Consider the following 14,772-nt stretch of genomic DNA (forward strand, 5'->3'; position numbering starts at 1 on the left):
CACTTGTTATGATGGAGTGGCAACCGGGCCTGTAGGTTGTTCCTTGCTTCCCACTTCCTTCAGTGCCAACAACGCCAACTATTTTGAGGTCTTCAGCAAAATCCACCAGGGCATTAGTGGTGATTCGCACAAATGTTAAGCAGCAAAGGCCTCAAGACCAGCTGTGAGTGATCCCTCTAGCAACTTTCTCTGTGTGAAGCATTTTTTCTGACTTTCAGAGCTACCTGTTGGTGGTTTTTCTTTAGTCAGGTACCTGCATACCTTACAGTTTGCCTATCAGATCCCTGCCAATTTCTTGTATGACACCAGGTGTCATAATTGCCATCATTGCCTGATCATTATTGCCATATAGAGGAAGCCTCGTGGGTTTATCTAGGAAATCCCTAGAAATACATCAGGTCCTGAAATACTTCCAGTTCATCCTGAAACACGCCCATCATGGCATTTTATTTTGTCCACTTTCTAAGAGAGAAGTGTGAGGAGGAGAAAAGATAGAAAGTGTGTGCATGGACAAGGAGAAAATCTTTCCATCTCAGTTCCTTCATTTGTAGCTAAACAAGGCCAAATCCTTGTCTCCTCTCCATACATCCATCCCAGTGTCTGAACACAGCATATTTTCACCTTATCACCAGCATTACATGCACAGGCTCTATCAATAGGACCAATGCATATTTGAAATCATCTTTACTGTTGACCAAGGATTTCTGGTGCATGCATGGAGGCCCAGACACATTCACACATTTGCCCCAGACTCTTACCTTCTAAGTACTCCTCCTAGGAGAGATGCATTCAGACACTCTGGAGGGGAAAGGCGTCTTTGAACTTCTCCCACAGTTACTTTATACTTTGAAGTTGAGCTAAGCAAAGACAAGCGGCCAGGTACAGAGCAAAACACCTCTCCGGTATTGACTGAAATTCCACCCAGGAAGCCATCTTTATTCATCATCAAAGAAGTAACAGATTTTGGAGGAACCGGAACTGGAGAAAGAAAAGGGGAGGAGGGGAGAGAGAAACCATCAGGCCACAAAGGAGAACAGGATAACCACAGTCTCTCTCACATGCACAGAACAGCAAAATGAAAGGGAATTTTGAATCTCTGGCTACCTCCAGCAACCTAAAGGGTGCTGCTCCCCCAACCTCTAGGAAATTGCTCCATGAATGATGGATGGAGAGAAGGGTGGTACAGTACAGCCTCTATGCAGGGTTTGATCATTGGGAAATAAAATACATATTGGCAAGCACCTGGCAACTTTCGGGTTTGAGCCTGTGTCTCACCCAGAGCCCCCCGATGCCTTTTGTACAACGGACAGCGCCTTTCTGGAGGGGAAAAAAAGAGGAAAATTTACTTTTTTTTGGCTAATGTTTCCATTACTGCTAAGCTGAGCCAGGAATAAATTCACTACACAAAGGGAGTTGCTGTCTTAAATGAGTATCAAGGCTGGAGGATACAGCAATGAGAAGACAGCTCTGTTATTGCTTTGTGTTTTTATTAAGTCTGGTTTATGAAATAAAATGAGTCTTTTCCTTCAGAAAAATGAACACCAGGAAAAAATATCTGGTCTAACCATGGTGTTCTCCACTCTGATCATATTGTGCTGTCCGTGAATTAGTAGGAACTCTCCTGCCCCTAAATAAAACTGATTTAGTTACTGCAACACATATTTAAAAGTAGTTATAGGGAAAAGTAAAAAGAGAATGATAAAGTGAAATTAACAAAATAAAACCATGTTGTTCTCTCCAAGATAAAATGAAGTATTTCCTTTCTCTGAGAAACCAGTGAGGTTATTTTAAGAGTAACCAAGGGGATTATAATGAACAAATTCCTATAATAGCAACCAGACACACTCAGAAATAAACAACAAAATTGGTTGAACTAAAACTGAGAGCCATTCCCCTGTGACATGAATTTTGTTTACAAATGAACTTAAATAGCTCTCTCATAATTGTGTGTAACTGTTATGATTTACAGCAGGTGCTCTAATCAATCACCCAATCACTTTAATTTATAGGGAGCCTCGCTGCATTTTCCCAGTTGTTTCATTTCTGCAAGTAATTGATAACAAACCATACTTAAGGTATGTTTTATGCAAGAGTTAATAAAAGCTGACAGCTGCTACTGCTGCTTCCTCTTGGATCCGCGGCAACACGCATTTCCTTATAGAAAATATACGCTGAAATTGGGGCTTTTGCTGGTGGGAGAGCCCTGGCAGTTTCCAGCGGGCATGTTTCAGAGGAGAAGACTAATTGATTACACACCCTCTTTGAGCAGATACTGCTCCACAATCTCCCGTTTCCACTCAATCAATTGCAAAACCAATTCGGCAAATAATAAGGTTCTATTATGCACATATGCCAGCTATTTAGGTAGTTATAATACATGTCAGTTAAGTCATAAAAGCCCTGTTTATTTGCAACATATCTGGAGAATCAAACCATTAGGGTTGAGCGGATATTTAAGTCATCTGGAGCTGCTAAACAATAAGATCGGGTATCCTAATATATTACCAAGTGCTAACTACTGGGCAATTGCCAATTTTATAACCTCAGTGCATGGAATAGACACAACCGTGTTTCACTGTTTTTATTACAGATCATTTCCTACTGCCAGACCAGACCCCCACAATAAAAGCTCTATAACAGCTAAAAACCAAAAGGCATGTCGATTTTAGATATACATATTGCTTCGTATGCCTTGTATACAGTCTCCAGTATAAACAAATTATTTTGAGTGGCTTGACTTCAGGGAATCGGAAAGTGAAATGGATTCCTATTTCTCTATTATTTTTAGTTAGGCACTTTATGCAGCTCATAAAGGTGGTTTCAAATAGTTTGAGAGCGGCTCAGAAACAGTTATAAAAGAGTTAGAGGCCTGCTCCTGCTTTCGTTGCTGTTATTAGGAATTTTTTTGCCATTTATTCTATAGGAAAAGACTTGTTTGTACATCAGAGGCAGTTCCAGCAGACCAAAAAATTGTATTTATATTTTCCCCCTTGTTATACATAAGCATATCTCTTATTTCATGCACAATGATCTGTTTGAGTGAAGCATCAAGTAGAAAAAATAGAAATTAAAAAAGAAAAAAAAAAAAGTTGTATTAAAGCAGTGCCACCAGACAGATTTTCATGACTGGCATTTTTTTCTTGGGACAAACACATGGGCTGTGCAGTTCGAGTACACCTTCACCGTGGCTATATTTAGTGACCAGTTTATCAGGTCACTGTCCAGTGAACTGAGAAATTAAACAAGAGGCAGCAATTCCACGAACATCTGATCTTAGTCCAAACTCACTAAAGAGAGAAGGACCCGTGCAATGCTTAAATGTACCTCACCCTGCTCGCTTTGGCCTTTTGGAGCACTCATTACATTAGTTAACCTTTGAATTATGGATTTTCACGTGCTTGGTGTTTTTTTTCTTCTCCCTTGCAAATTGCTTTTGGGAAGCAGGCTGGCTCCCTTCCCTGCTATGCTGAGAGCTCCTCAGCTTCTCTTCCTAGCAGTGTTTCCCTGAAAAGAACGACATGAACAAACCCATCAGCTGGAGTCTGATAGCTCTGAACCCATCTGAGAGGCTTGCCAGGCGGTGTAAGCATATCTATCGCAATTTCATAGCTTCAGAGAGATCTGTTCTATCTGGGCTCTATATCTTCTGTAAATTACCTAATGCTGCCTCAAAAAAGTGTTTGCCATGGAATGAATTATCTCTATCTATATCATATCTATATGTTTATCATGGCTGGAGCTTTTCAGACACAGCCCAGACATCAGCAGAGATAACAGAACGTGGAGCTTTTGTGGGTGAGGAGATCTCCACGTCCATGCGTGCAGCGCGTGTGTCAAATCCCTGCGCGTATGTAAATAAACCCGAATGCAGAGGATATTTTTAGCCGATATCAACTTCCCCAGTTGGTTAGGGACTGCCACAAATGCTGAAATGACACAGAATAACACACACGTATCCACGCGGCGTCCCCACCATTCCTGCTCTCACTTTATCCCACTTAGTTCTTGTTATCCCCAGCAAAAGCTGTTTGATTTTCTTTCACTCCCAAATTCTATTTGCTGCGTGTGTGTGAGCACTCACAAATACATCATTCCCCCTTTCAAAATCTCTGCCTCCTCCCTTCCTTTATACTTCTTTATTTACCTCCTTTGTCTCTCTTTTTCTTTCCTCTCCTTTTCCACCTCTTTATCTCTTTTTCCTCCCTTTTGGTTTTTTTTTGTTTGTTTGTTTTGTTTTTGTTTTTTTTCTCTCCTCCTGTGGTTACTTCCAGCCTCTTTGTCATTTCTCCCCCTTCCATTTCTCTTCAGCTTATCAATAAACCGGGAGAGCAACAGTAGCCGCTTGATTTGTTAGTAATTATAAGCATACTGTTCCTGCAAACGGGATCTCTAGATGAGTGAGATCGCTTTAAAACGACAGCAGGAAATGGTGGGGAAATGGAGCATGGCGAAACTCAGCGTGAAGCTTTCAGTTCTTTACATGTTTACAATTTTCTGTGCATACATTAAGTCTTAGGCTTCTCCTTTTTTTCTTTCTTTTTTTTTTTTTTTTGGTGGTGGTTTTCTGTTGCCTTGCTCGCCAAAAACGTGTGAAAATGCGCACAAATGTGAACGCACAAGTGGAAATGGGGTGGAAAAAGTTGTTTTAACGACAGTAAAACTAAAGAAATAATAGATTTATGTCCTGCAAACAGCTGCTTAAGAAGGGTTTAAGCTATGGATATCATTGCAATAACCCGGCTGAATAATATGGTAGTCGAACAGCCAGTCAAATAATCAATCAGAAAAATTATTTCTTGTATTTTTTACTAAGAAACGTCCTGGACAAATTAATTACTAATAAACTATCAAACTACTTTCAATTTTTTTTTACTCTGCCTACTGGGCTTTAAATGAGTAAAAAGTTCTTTGTCCATGCTAACAACAGGACTTTGCTGTAACTGGTGATTTGCTCTGACTCTGTAGCCAAGCCTAAAACGTCCAGGAGCAGCATCTTAGACGCTGAAACTAAAGAGACCCGGATCTTATCTTAATTTTAAGGAACAAATATGAAAATTGCGTGTTCATCTCCCATTTCCTTCTGTCCTCCTCGTCCCCTCCTCTCCTCCCGCCCCTCTCCTCCACCGCAGTCCCCGTCCCCTGAAAGCCAGGACTAAATTTCAAAGTGGAATGTATTCCCTCGAAACTGTTTTGCATTTAATTAAAGGGGATCCTTAGGTTCAGCGGGTAATTCAGGAATAAGCACGAAACTGAGTGGCATTGAAGCAACATCTCTTGAGCCCCAGATCTATCACCTGAAAAACTGAGGCCGGAGTGGTTTTCAGTTAATTATTTATCAGCTGCTTCAAGGGGTGGGGAGGAAACTCGTGCTGGATTATTAACAGCTAAAAACAAAAGGTTAAGAGACCTTCTTTCATGTGTTTCCTTAAGATAGGAGGAACAACGGAGCGTGTTTGCAAGGCCATGAATTAAGGTCTTCCAAGTTAAAATGGCCTTTCATGCTAAATCAGATGTGAGTGTGCAGAGATCGTCAGAAACAGTTGAAAGTAAATAAATACATCAGAATAATTTTAAGGTCACTGACTGTGCCCCAGAGTCACAAAAATTAACTTGGGACTCGGGCCACATAAGGTTTTGCAGGAAGACAACTTCTTTCGCCACAGAGAGTGCCAAGCAAATTTCAGATGAGCATTTGATAAGGGGACCCAATCTTTTATTCCTGACACATGGAAAACCTTCCCTTCATTTCAGCAAAAATCGAGGGAAAGGCCTCCAAACGTGCAGTCAGCAAGCTCTGAAAGCTGAGTTAAATCTGATATTAATGCTCTTGGTGATTATTATCATCTTGATGATTTATCTGGCTCCCTCCCTCCCACTTCCACCACCCAAATCCTAATGGAAGTGGGAGTTAAAGATGATTTTTTAATGTCTCGTTGGATTTTTAGACTGCTAATGTACCGCATCCTTCTCATTATTAGTTTATTGATTGTTCATTGATCAGCCCCCTTCAAATCGTATTAACCACCCTCTGCCAGTTTAGATTAGGAGAGTTTAAAAAGCACCTTTCATTATTTCAGCGCCACCACCACTACAGTGGAGTTCAGGCTTGGTAGCTTAATGCTCTCTCTAATGGGGCAGCTAAGAGACAAGGGGCCACGGTCCCTGCCTATTGCATTAATAGCTCAAAGGGGGCTAATACAGAAAATTAGCCTTAAACGAGCTCTGGAGATCTCCAAATGAAAGAGCCATTTATCACGCTGGCTACCTTCACTCCACTCGTTTGCTCTCTCTACTGGGAACAACTCATTTCCTCTTAACTAAATTACTTCAGAAATGTCAAGTAAGCTCAGATAGCAAACATAACAAGAGCCTGGGTATATGTAATCTGTTGTGCGGGATCGATACCTGAGATAAATCAATAGCCATGTATGAATCCCTATATAATTTCCTTAATATTTTGGCAAACCTTTTGCATAGTGAGACAATTCCCTTTGCAGGCCTCAAAGGCCATAAAGGAACAGACAGAGACTGGGTGATATAATTACGTTTAGGCTTCAAGTCCCCATCATACTTTTCCCACTACTTTGCAATTAAAGAAATTGAGGCACTCAACTAGGATTGGGTGAAGCAGACCCCCTGCGACCCTTGCCTACCAAATATGTAGCCCAGGAGTGTTCCACTGCACAAAAATCAGGCAATACCCGTGTGTCTGTCTATCTATCTGTGCCATCTGCCTGCAAGAATGACTCACAGAGTTTAAATAACTTGTTCTTGTTTCAAAGTAGATCCTCACAGCTACAAACTGCAGGGAACAAAGCGAAATTGATACTGAATGCTCTCTGCATTGCTCCTTCCCTTGTCCTGATTAAATATTGACTGCCACAAATGTGACCTGCTATTTATTACCCATTTATTTTCCTCTGCACCCAGGAAACTCACTGTGAAAAAAAAAATACAATATTCCTTTATGCTGGAAAGTTTCTTGGAGCTCAGAATTACTTCTAAGGAACAAAATGCTGCTACAGTGACTTTTAAACAGTTGCAAATGCATCTCGGGCTCTTTTTTAGTAACCTTATTTCCAAAGAACATGTGTCTCCTGTTCATCATGTGTAAACTCAGAGTATCTCTTCTTCTGTCTGCAAATAGGCACAAGTAATCCCACCTAGATGGGACTGAGTCTCTTTAGGCAGCAGCTGCTCCATCTGGGACCATTTCAATGCCCACACACACAAAGCACACCTAAATATATGCCTAATACATATAAAAACCTATACCTAACATGTAATAATTACTGGCATTCACATTCTAGTGCTACTCGCTGTGTAATTGCACCACCCAGCACACACATGGAATGTCTCTGCTGTCCTCGTCAGCTGAAGGATGGAGAGACAGAAGGCTGGGTGTGTTAAAAAAAAAAAAAAAAAGAAAAGAAAAAAGAAAATAATATTTTAGGTTGTGTATTCTGCGAAAGACCAGCACGGAACAACCTTAGAAAGGAGCCTCTCGACCACAAATCAAGTAATTAGTCAAATACACCCAAGAGGGAGTGTATGAGGTGTCAAGTGGGGGTGGGGAAGGGGGAGGAGAGTGAGGAAAAAAAAAAGTTAAAAATACAACAACCATCAGGTTACAGACCCTGAGGAGAAACCCCACTAAAGATCCAAACTGAACCAAAACAGGAGAAACAAACAACCTTTTTTTTTTTCTTTTTAAAGTTAAGTAAGTTTCTCTTCCTTAAAAACAAACAAACAAAAAAAAAAACCCTTTGACGTTTCAACAGATAGTCATAAATGGTGCTGTCAAATGGTCTTCAAGTTTTCATTTGTGCTCGCTCAAATAACCAGACCTTGATCATGTGTGTGAGAGACCGTGCATGGAGATTTAAATTTAAAAAAAAACCCAAACAACCAACAACAAAACAAACAATAAATACACGGAAGGACCTCATGCTGCCTTCAACACATTTTAGATAAACACCCTCCCTGTTATTTTGCTTTACATCCTAGAAGATCGTCTCTGTTAAGCTATTTGTGCGCATTTGACAAATAACAAGGTCCTGGAGATAAGTGCCGTTGGTAGCAAGCATAAGGGACAGCGTTTTTAAGCCTCATCTCTGGTACTTAAAATTGAATCTAGAAGTAGAAACTCCTTAGATAATTAAAGATAGCTTTCCTTCCATTTGCAGCGTGTGATCTGTTTAATGTCTATCAGCATAACACAACACTAATCGCCAAGCATCTTTGAGTGACTGTCAGAGAAATGTAAAAAAATTAAGCAGCTGCAATACGCCCAAAATGAGTTATTGTAATTACATTTAATTAGTTTAATTAGTTAATTATTTTGCTTACAGCTGTACAAGAGACTGCAAACATTTGTTAATATCACATTCGCTTTAACAGTATGGGGTGATTCTGCAGTTACACTAAATCATGGGCGCATATGTAGAAAGATGTAAAAAATGGGCATGGGGAAGGGGGGAATCTTGGGGGAAGGAGGGAATGTTGGAGGGAGCGGGGAAGGGGGCTGAGGCTGCCTTTCCATGGGCATCTCTTTCTCTCCTCTCCACGTTTGATTCGCCTGGGAAATGTATTTAAGCCCCAAAGGGAATCAACCTCTTCCCCCATTAAAAGCCAAGGGGTCCCCATCGAACACTATCGGGGGGAGGAGGGGAGGGAAGAGGAGCTGTGGAAACTGCACTGGAGCACGGGGTGCCCCATTAGAGAGCATTTGTGTAATTAAACCCTTTGAAGGGCGGGGGAGGCGGGGATATAAACTTTTCCTTTCGCATGTCTTATCCCTTCACTCTGTCTGCTGATCCAATCAGCTATTCATCTTGCTGCCATGGGTGCCTGCTTCCCGGAGAAATTCATTGCCCCAAAGTCAAAATATATCATGAAGATATTGCTACACAGTAAAAGTTTGTCTAGCTTGTTGGAATAATCCATACCTTTTTTAATGACAGACTGGTCCAATAAGTTCATACCGCTGTTATTGGCATCTTCAACTGACTGTGGATATAAAAACATCACTATTCAAATTGATTGGATATTAAAGAATCGCGTACATAAATCATGTCATTCCAAACTGGAGTCCCTGTTATTTCCATTTGTATTAATTCACTAGGGGAGGAGGGATTTTTTTATTGTTGTAGTATTATTATTATTATTATTATTTCCCCAAATCCACAAGGAAATGAAATTCTTACAAATTATATAGTCTTCTAATAAAACAAAAGGAGGTGTGGAGCATATGGGGTGCAATACTGGTTTTGTTATCTTATAAAACATAGATATCACATAGACTTCTTTGCATTCCATAAAGCTTTATATTTCTTCCTTTGAAAATGTGGAAATTTGGCAACATCTGCAAGATCTATTGCATGACATAAATGAACACGATTAAGGACAACTTAAATGCTCCCTCCCCTTTCCTCCCCCTCCTCCTTTTTCTTTTTTTGTTTTTTTGTTTGTTTGTTTAACCCTGCTACATTTTAATAATTCAAGGGCCATTTACTTTTTATATATCATAGTTTACATTATGGACTTTTAATTAAAGCCTGAGCCTTTCGGAGTGCAGTGCAACGCCCACATCATATAGGGGATGAACAGAAAGAGATTTACAGCTCGCAAGGTTGCTTCCATGTCCTGAATTAGTGGGGACGGGAGGGAGGAGCAGGGATACACATTATCAAAAGTATGAACCATCAAGTTGATTGCCTAGGAAAAAAAGTCTCCCGATTTCAAAGCCTTGTTTTCCCCCCTTATCCCCCTTTCTTTTCAGCCCGCTGAGGAGCACACCTGTTATTATGGCATTAACTTCTTTAGCAGGGAAGAGAACAAAGACGGGCACAGAGGACACAGCAAATGCTGGGTTTCATTTCTCAAAATGAAAGTGGTATATACAAAAAAAAAACCCAAACAAGCCAAAATTACTGCTGAATCTGCACTCGGTACTGTAAAATCATCTCAGAAAGAGAAGAGGTGTCATAAGAACAATTTATTGCAGAATTCCAACAGGTTCCGTTTTAGGGTAAATTCTGGGGAAAAGGGGGACCTGTGGGTCTCTTGGCTTTATTATTTTATTTTTCCCATTACTATTACTAAAGGATTTGGGTTTTTCAGTGTTATTGCATATCTGGGAAGTTGTCACGTTTTTCCTTGTTAAGCAAAACACCTTTACAGCAAAGCAATGATTTACTTCACCATTATTTTAACTTTATCTTTGCTACGGCGAAAGCCTGAGCTTATCCGGATCCGGCCCTTATCTCCATCTCTGTGCTCAGCGGAGACATTCCAAATGGAATGAGACTTAGGAGAAAATTACATCTCCCCAAAATGTGATGGAGCAATATTTTCTATGAGATCTTTCCTTTCATTTTCCTTGAATCCACCCTCAAACGAACGCACACACGCACCCACAGAGCGGTGCCTTATGTGCTGTGTTTGGGCATGGCTGTGTGTCTCTCTCATAATCAATAGGCTACATACCTAAAGGGCACAAAATAAAATTACAAAGTCTTCCCTCCTTTCCCTGAGCAGCTCTCAGCGAGGGATGATGAGCAAACCCTGCAGCCTGCTGGAGCGCAGCGTGGCGCACCTCCATGGCACAGAATCGGAGGTAAACGTGAAACATCACCTTCTCTTTTATTTTTTTTTTCCCATCTTTCCTCCTTACCTCACCTTATCTCTGGAGCCGATGGTTGCGCACACCCTTTATGTGTGTGTGTGCACTCCGCTCGCTCCATCAGCAACGTGGGTTAGTTGTTGTAGTTAATGAGAAGACTCCTGTCTGATTTTCTATCTAATTACGCCCTCCTGCTGGGTTTTTGTACAGGATATTCGCTCAGCATGCTGGCAGTTAATAGTCACAGAGAGGATCGTAAAGATTTAATTAGGACTGCATGCGGAAACGTGGAAAAACAACTCAGACTTTTAATTACTAGACTTCTTTAGTTAAAAGTGATACCAGGGGTTACTTTATAAGAGACTTGGGTGTTTTGGTGCAACTTAACTTTCCGTGTCTCTAGCTAGCACATAGCAGCAGTGTGAGTGAGGAGGAGGAGGAGCGGAGGTGTGTGTGCAGGGAGGGGAAAGGTGATGAGTTTCCAGATATACTTAGAAAATCTGGAGAGGAAGATTCCCCTCCCTTCCCTCCTCCAATAATCTGATAGCATGAGGCTTCCTAAGCACTATCTATCACCACCTTATTCGACTCCTATGGATACATCTGAGTGAAAATCTTAAAAACGGAGCTCTTTGCTTTCTTTCAAAGAGTCTAAAGAATCTGAATTTCCCCCTCCGTTTTTCCTTCATCGAATCTTTTCTTACTATAACCATACTTTTGCCCAGCTGGTGGAGGGAAAAAATATCTGGGGTTGCAATGGGGGATTTTTTTTCAGAGCCCCTATTAGATGATGCAAATTTGTTCAATAAGTAGGTCTTGGGTTCTCTGTTCCCTGTCTGGAGGTTGTAAATCGCAGATTGAAAATTCCTCTCGAGAGGGGCAGCAATAGCAATACAGTATGTCCTGTTTACAATAACAGAGCGCTATCGTGTTACAATCACTTAATTCTACCCCTGGACAATGCCTCACACATGGACTAGATTTGGTGTTTATAAAATAACCACTGTTTCTTTCTGTCACGCACTCTCTTTCTCTGTCTCCATCTCAGCCCAGCCCATTCTCATGGCACATATTTGATCAGACATGCACATACTAAAGCAAAGAGAAATATCTTTATCCAACTACATATCTCGAAATCCGTTCAACTTTTTGGACTACTAAAGAAAAGGAAAAAAACCCAGTATTTGAAACCCTTCCTGGAAATTTAATCTAGCGATGGTGGATAATGGGTATACGTCGCCTAAATAAAAATCCCTGCAGCTAGAAAAGGTTCCTCGAATCTAGAATAAATCCATATTAAATATCAAGATGGAAAACTGCCCAACCTCATCTGTCACTAGTGGGGAGACGAGAATAGAAAATGCTGAGCGGCAGCAGCGAGTTCTGGGCTGCTTTCCCTCCTGCCTGTGTTAACTTGCAGTTGGACACCTCTTCCTTCACGTGTTTCTCCTTGGGATACCCTCCTCTCCCTCTTCCCCTCCTCCCCCAGCCTGGGAACAAACTTTCAGAAATAAAGGACCTGTTTAATTTCCTGCTGTCTCAGCACCCCAAATCAAGACCCCCAGCCCTGCTGGTCTACAGCCTCGTCTGCCCCATCCTATCCCCATCCCATCGCACCCACCCCGGCCCGGCCAGCCCGGGCGAGCAGGTCGTGGGTGGCCACGGGTGGCCCCGCTGCTCTCGGAGCATCGGGGGGAGGCACTTTCCGCGAGGGCAGTCCCCTTCCCGCAGAATGGATGTTTTATTGGGAAACGGATGGACGGCTGCTTTATTTGAGCTCCTTCTTTCCTATTATTTCCTCTCTTCCTTCTTTACGTCTTTCTCTCTTTCCCTGTCTTCCCCCTCCTTTCCCTCTCTTCTCTATCTTTTCTTCTTTTTCTCTCTCCTTTCGTCCTTTCTGCCTTTTATCTTTTTCTTCTCTCTTTCTTATCTCTTTCCTTTCCCTTCTCTCTCCTCTGTTTTACTCTCTCACAAAAGCACAACAATTACCGGCTTTTCTTTGGGGAAAGTGTAAATATCCAAGCACAAACAGTACTTAACGCCTATCGGTTGCAAAGAGAAAGGAGGAGAGCGATCCCCTCTCTGCATTCACAGAGGTAAAACTCGCCTTGACTTGCAAACCACTTTGTCTGAGCCAGGAATGCGAGACGAGACCTGCGCATCGCGCCCGTGGCGGTCAGGGGCTGCCCCCAGGTCTCAAAGCCACCTTGGAAACCCGCAGAAACCAGCGACCCGACGGTCAGTGAGCTCGGAGGCGGGAGCAAATCCAAATAGCAAAACCTTTCTATTTCTAAAACACTTCGCCCCAGCAAAGCTCGGGGATTTTCCCGTGCAGCCCTAAGACAAGCCTCAAGCCAAAGCAATGCATCCCCTCCGCTTCCCTGCCGCTGATTCCTCTCATGTACAGCAGCATCCTTTTTCACGGCTATTTTTTATCTTCCCAGCTCCTCTTTTCTCCTTTCTTTTTCCCTTTCTGTAACTTTGAAGTCGTTATTTCATCCAGTGGTCCATATCTTTATTTAGCCCAAGACTAAATACATGTACAGATATGATATATGACAAAGAAATTTTGTGAAAAAAACAAAACAAAACAAAACCGAAGCCGCATGGAGGGGAACCCACAAAATTCCGATTAGGAAAGCCTAAGGCAGGACTTGGACTCTGGAGGCTCCAGCCTCCGCCTGGAGGGTTCACACGGGCTGGCCATGCCCTGCCCCAACAAGGTGCAAATCACCCCAGCACCGAAGCTGTTAAGGGTCCGTCTGTTTTTAGGAAATAACACGTGATGATGAGTTTCGCGTGGGATGGAAGAAAGCTGGGAAATACTGTGCTTTGAGCCCGGCGAAACTCCTTTGTTATCCAAAAGAGGGAATGAAACTATTTAAAATCAGGGCTACCCTACCAAGCACACTTAACAAATAAGGGGGGTGGGGGGACGGACACAGGACTTGTTCCTGATCACCAGTTATTGCTTTTGGTTTGTTTATATTTTCCCTCCCTCCCGGATGAAAAATGTAGTAATTCGACAGTTTCATCAAAATTTCTGAACGGCAGGAAATTGGTTGGGGGGGGGGGGGGGGGAGGGGGGGGGAGGGGAGTGGAAGCTGAGATTGCATGGGAAATAACTGAAATTTGAAAAGCCAAGCTTGAACTCTGCCAGCTTTTGAAACACGTGGAATATTTAGAGCAGCATGTCTGCCTTCCCCCTGCACTTTGCTGCTTTGCCATGTAGGGGAGGGTTTATAAAGCAGAGCCTGTGCGTGACAGCAAGGAAACAAATTCTCTTACTAAAAAAAAAAAAAAAAAGAAAGAAAAAAAAAAAAAACAGGCGTCGCGGGGGGGGGGGGGGAGGTGGGGGGGGGAGTACCAGAGTTACAAAGCCAGTGTGGAAAAAGAATGGCAACCCACAGAAATATTGCTGGAAACCCCTCAGCGATCATTCCTAGCCCAGGGACAGGGGCTCCAGCTGCACTGCCCGGGAGAAAGAAACGCGGTGCCTTACCTGGACCTCCTCCATCCCTGGGTGTCCGATGCCGTGCAGAGAAAGGCTGTCCCCCATGCCGGAGTCAAGGCCATGGTGAGCTGAGTGCAGGAGGACATCTGGCCTCCTTACTGAGTGGTAGTCCCGCCTGGGGTCCAGTCCCGAGAGCTGGGGCAGGGCGGCCCGAGGCTGTGGCAGCAGTGACCCGGTTTCTGATCCCACCTCTTGCCTCTGCCTCTGTCCCCAGGGGTGCTGCTGGGGCTGATGCAAGGGGTTTAGGGAGTAGGGGTCATTGACATGGGAGTAAGGGTCCTGGCTTTGGTGGTAAGGAAGAGGCTGATAGGGGGGTGGGAAATAAGGCGGCTGGAAATCCGAGGATGGGGTGTGAGAGAGCGGAGGAGCGCTGGAGTAGGGTCCCTGCGAGACGGATCCCAGCTGGGACAGCCTGGAACTGTGGCTGGGCACTCCATCATGCCGGTCCTACAAGCGGAATGACATACAAACAACAACAAAAAAGAGGACCTTTTTAAAAAAAAAAAAAAAAAAAGTAAAAGGAGCACAAACCCACCCCGAAGTAAAATAAACCAAAATATAAACAGTTGGAAAGTGGGATTCGGATGTGCCCCCTTCCCCCACCAATTATTAGAAATGTTCCAGTGTTTAGCAC

The 14,772-nt window shown here is 42.8% G+C and overlaps 1 protein-coding gene across 4 annotated transcripts in view; it reads right to left on the reverse strand.

The window, feature by feature from the left end:
• The window catches only part of LOC121672412 (transcription factor AP-2-beta), a 28,333-nt gene extending 13,578 nt beyond the window's left edge, over positions 1-14,755 (reverse strand). For 3 of the 4 annotated variants that reach the window (XM_042045049.1, XM_042045051.1, XM_042045050.1), the window contains exons 1-4: positions 14,127-14,755; positions 8,949-9,009; positions 1,243-1,317; positions 759-978 (exon numbers count right to left, since the gene is read on the reverse strand). In XM_042045049.1, coding sequence (XP_041900983.1) covers positions 759-978; positions 1,243-1,317; positions 8,949-9,009; positions 14,127-14,183 — 413 coding nt within the window. In that variant the 5' untranslated portion in view covers positions 14,184-14,755. The remainder of the gene's footprint in view (positions 1-758; positions 979-1,242; positions 1,318-8,948; positions 9,010-14,126) is intronic. The other variant, XM_042045052.1, reaches the window with a different exon arrangement.
• Between the last annotated feature and the right edge of the window lie 17 nt (positions 14,756-14,772).

This window comes from Corvus kubaryi, unplaced genomic scaffold (genome assembly GCF_017639235.1).
Source record: "Corvus kubaryi isolate FWS band 111438036 unplaced genomic scaffold, C.kubaryi_AGA036_p1.0 61959, whole genome shotgun sequence".
Taxonomy (NCBI): domain Eukaryota; kingdom Metazoa; phylum Chordata; class Aves; order Passeriformes; family Corvidae; genus Corvus; species Corvus kubaryi.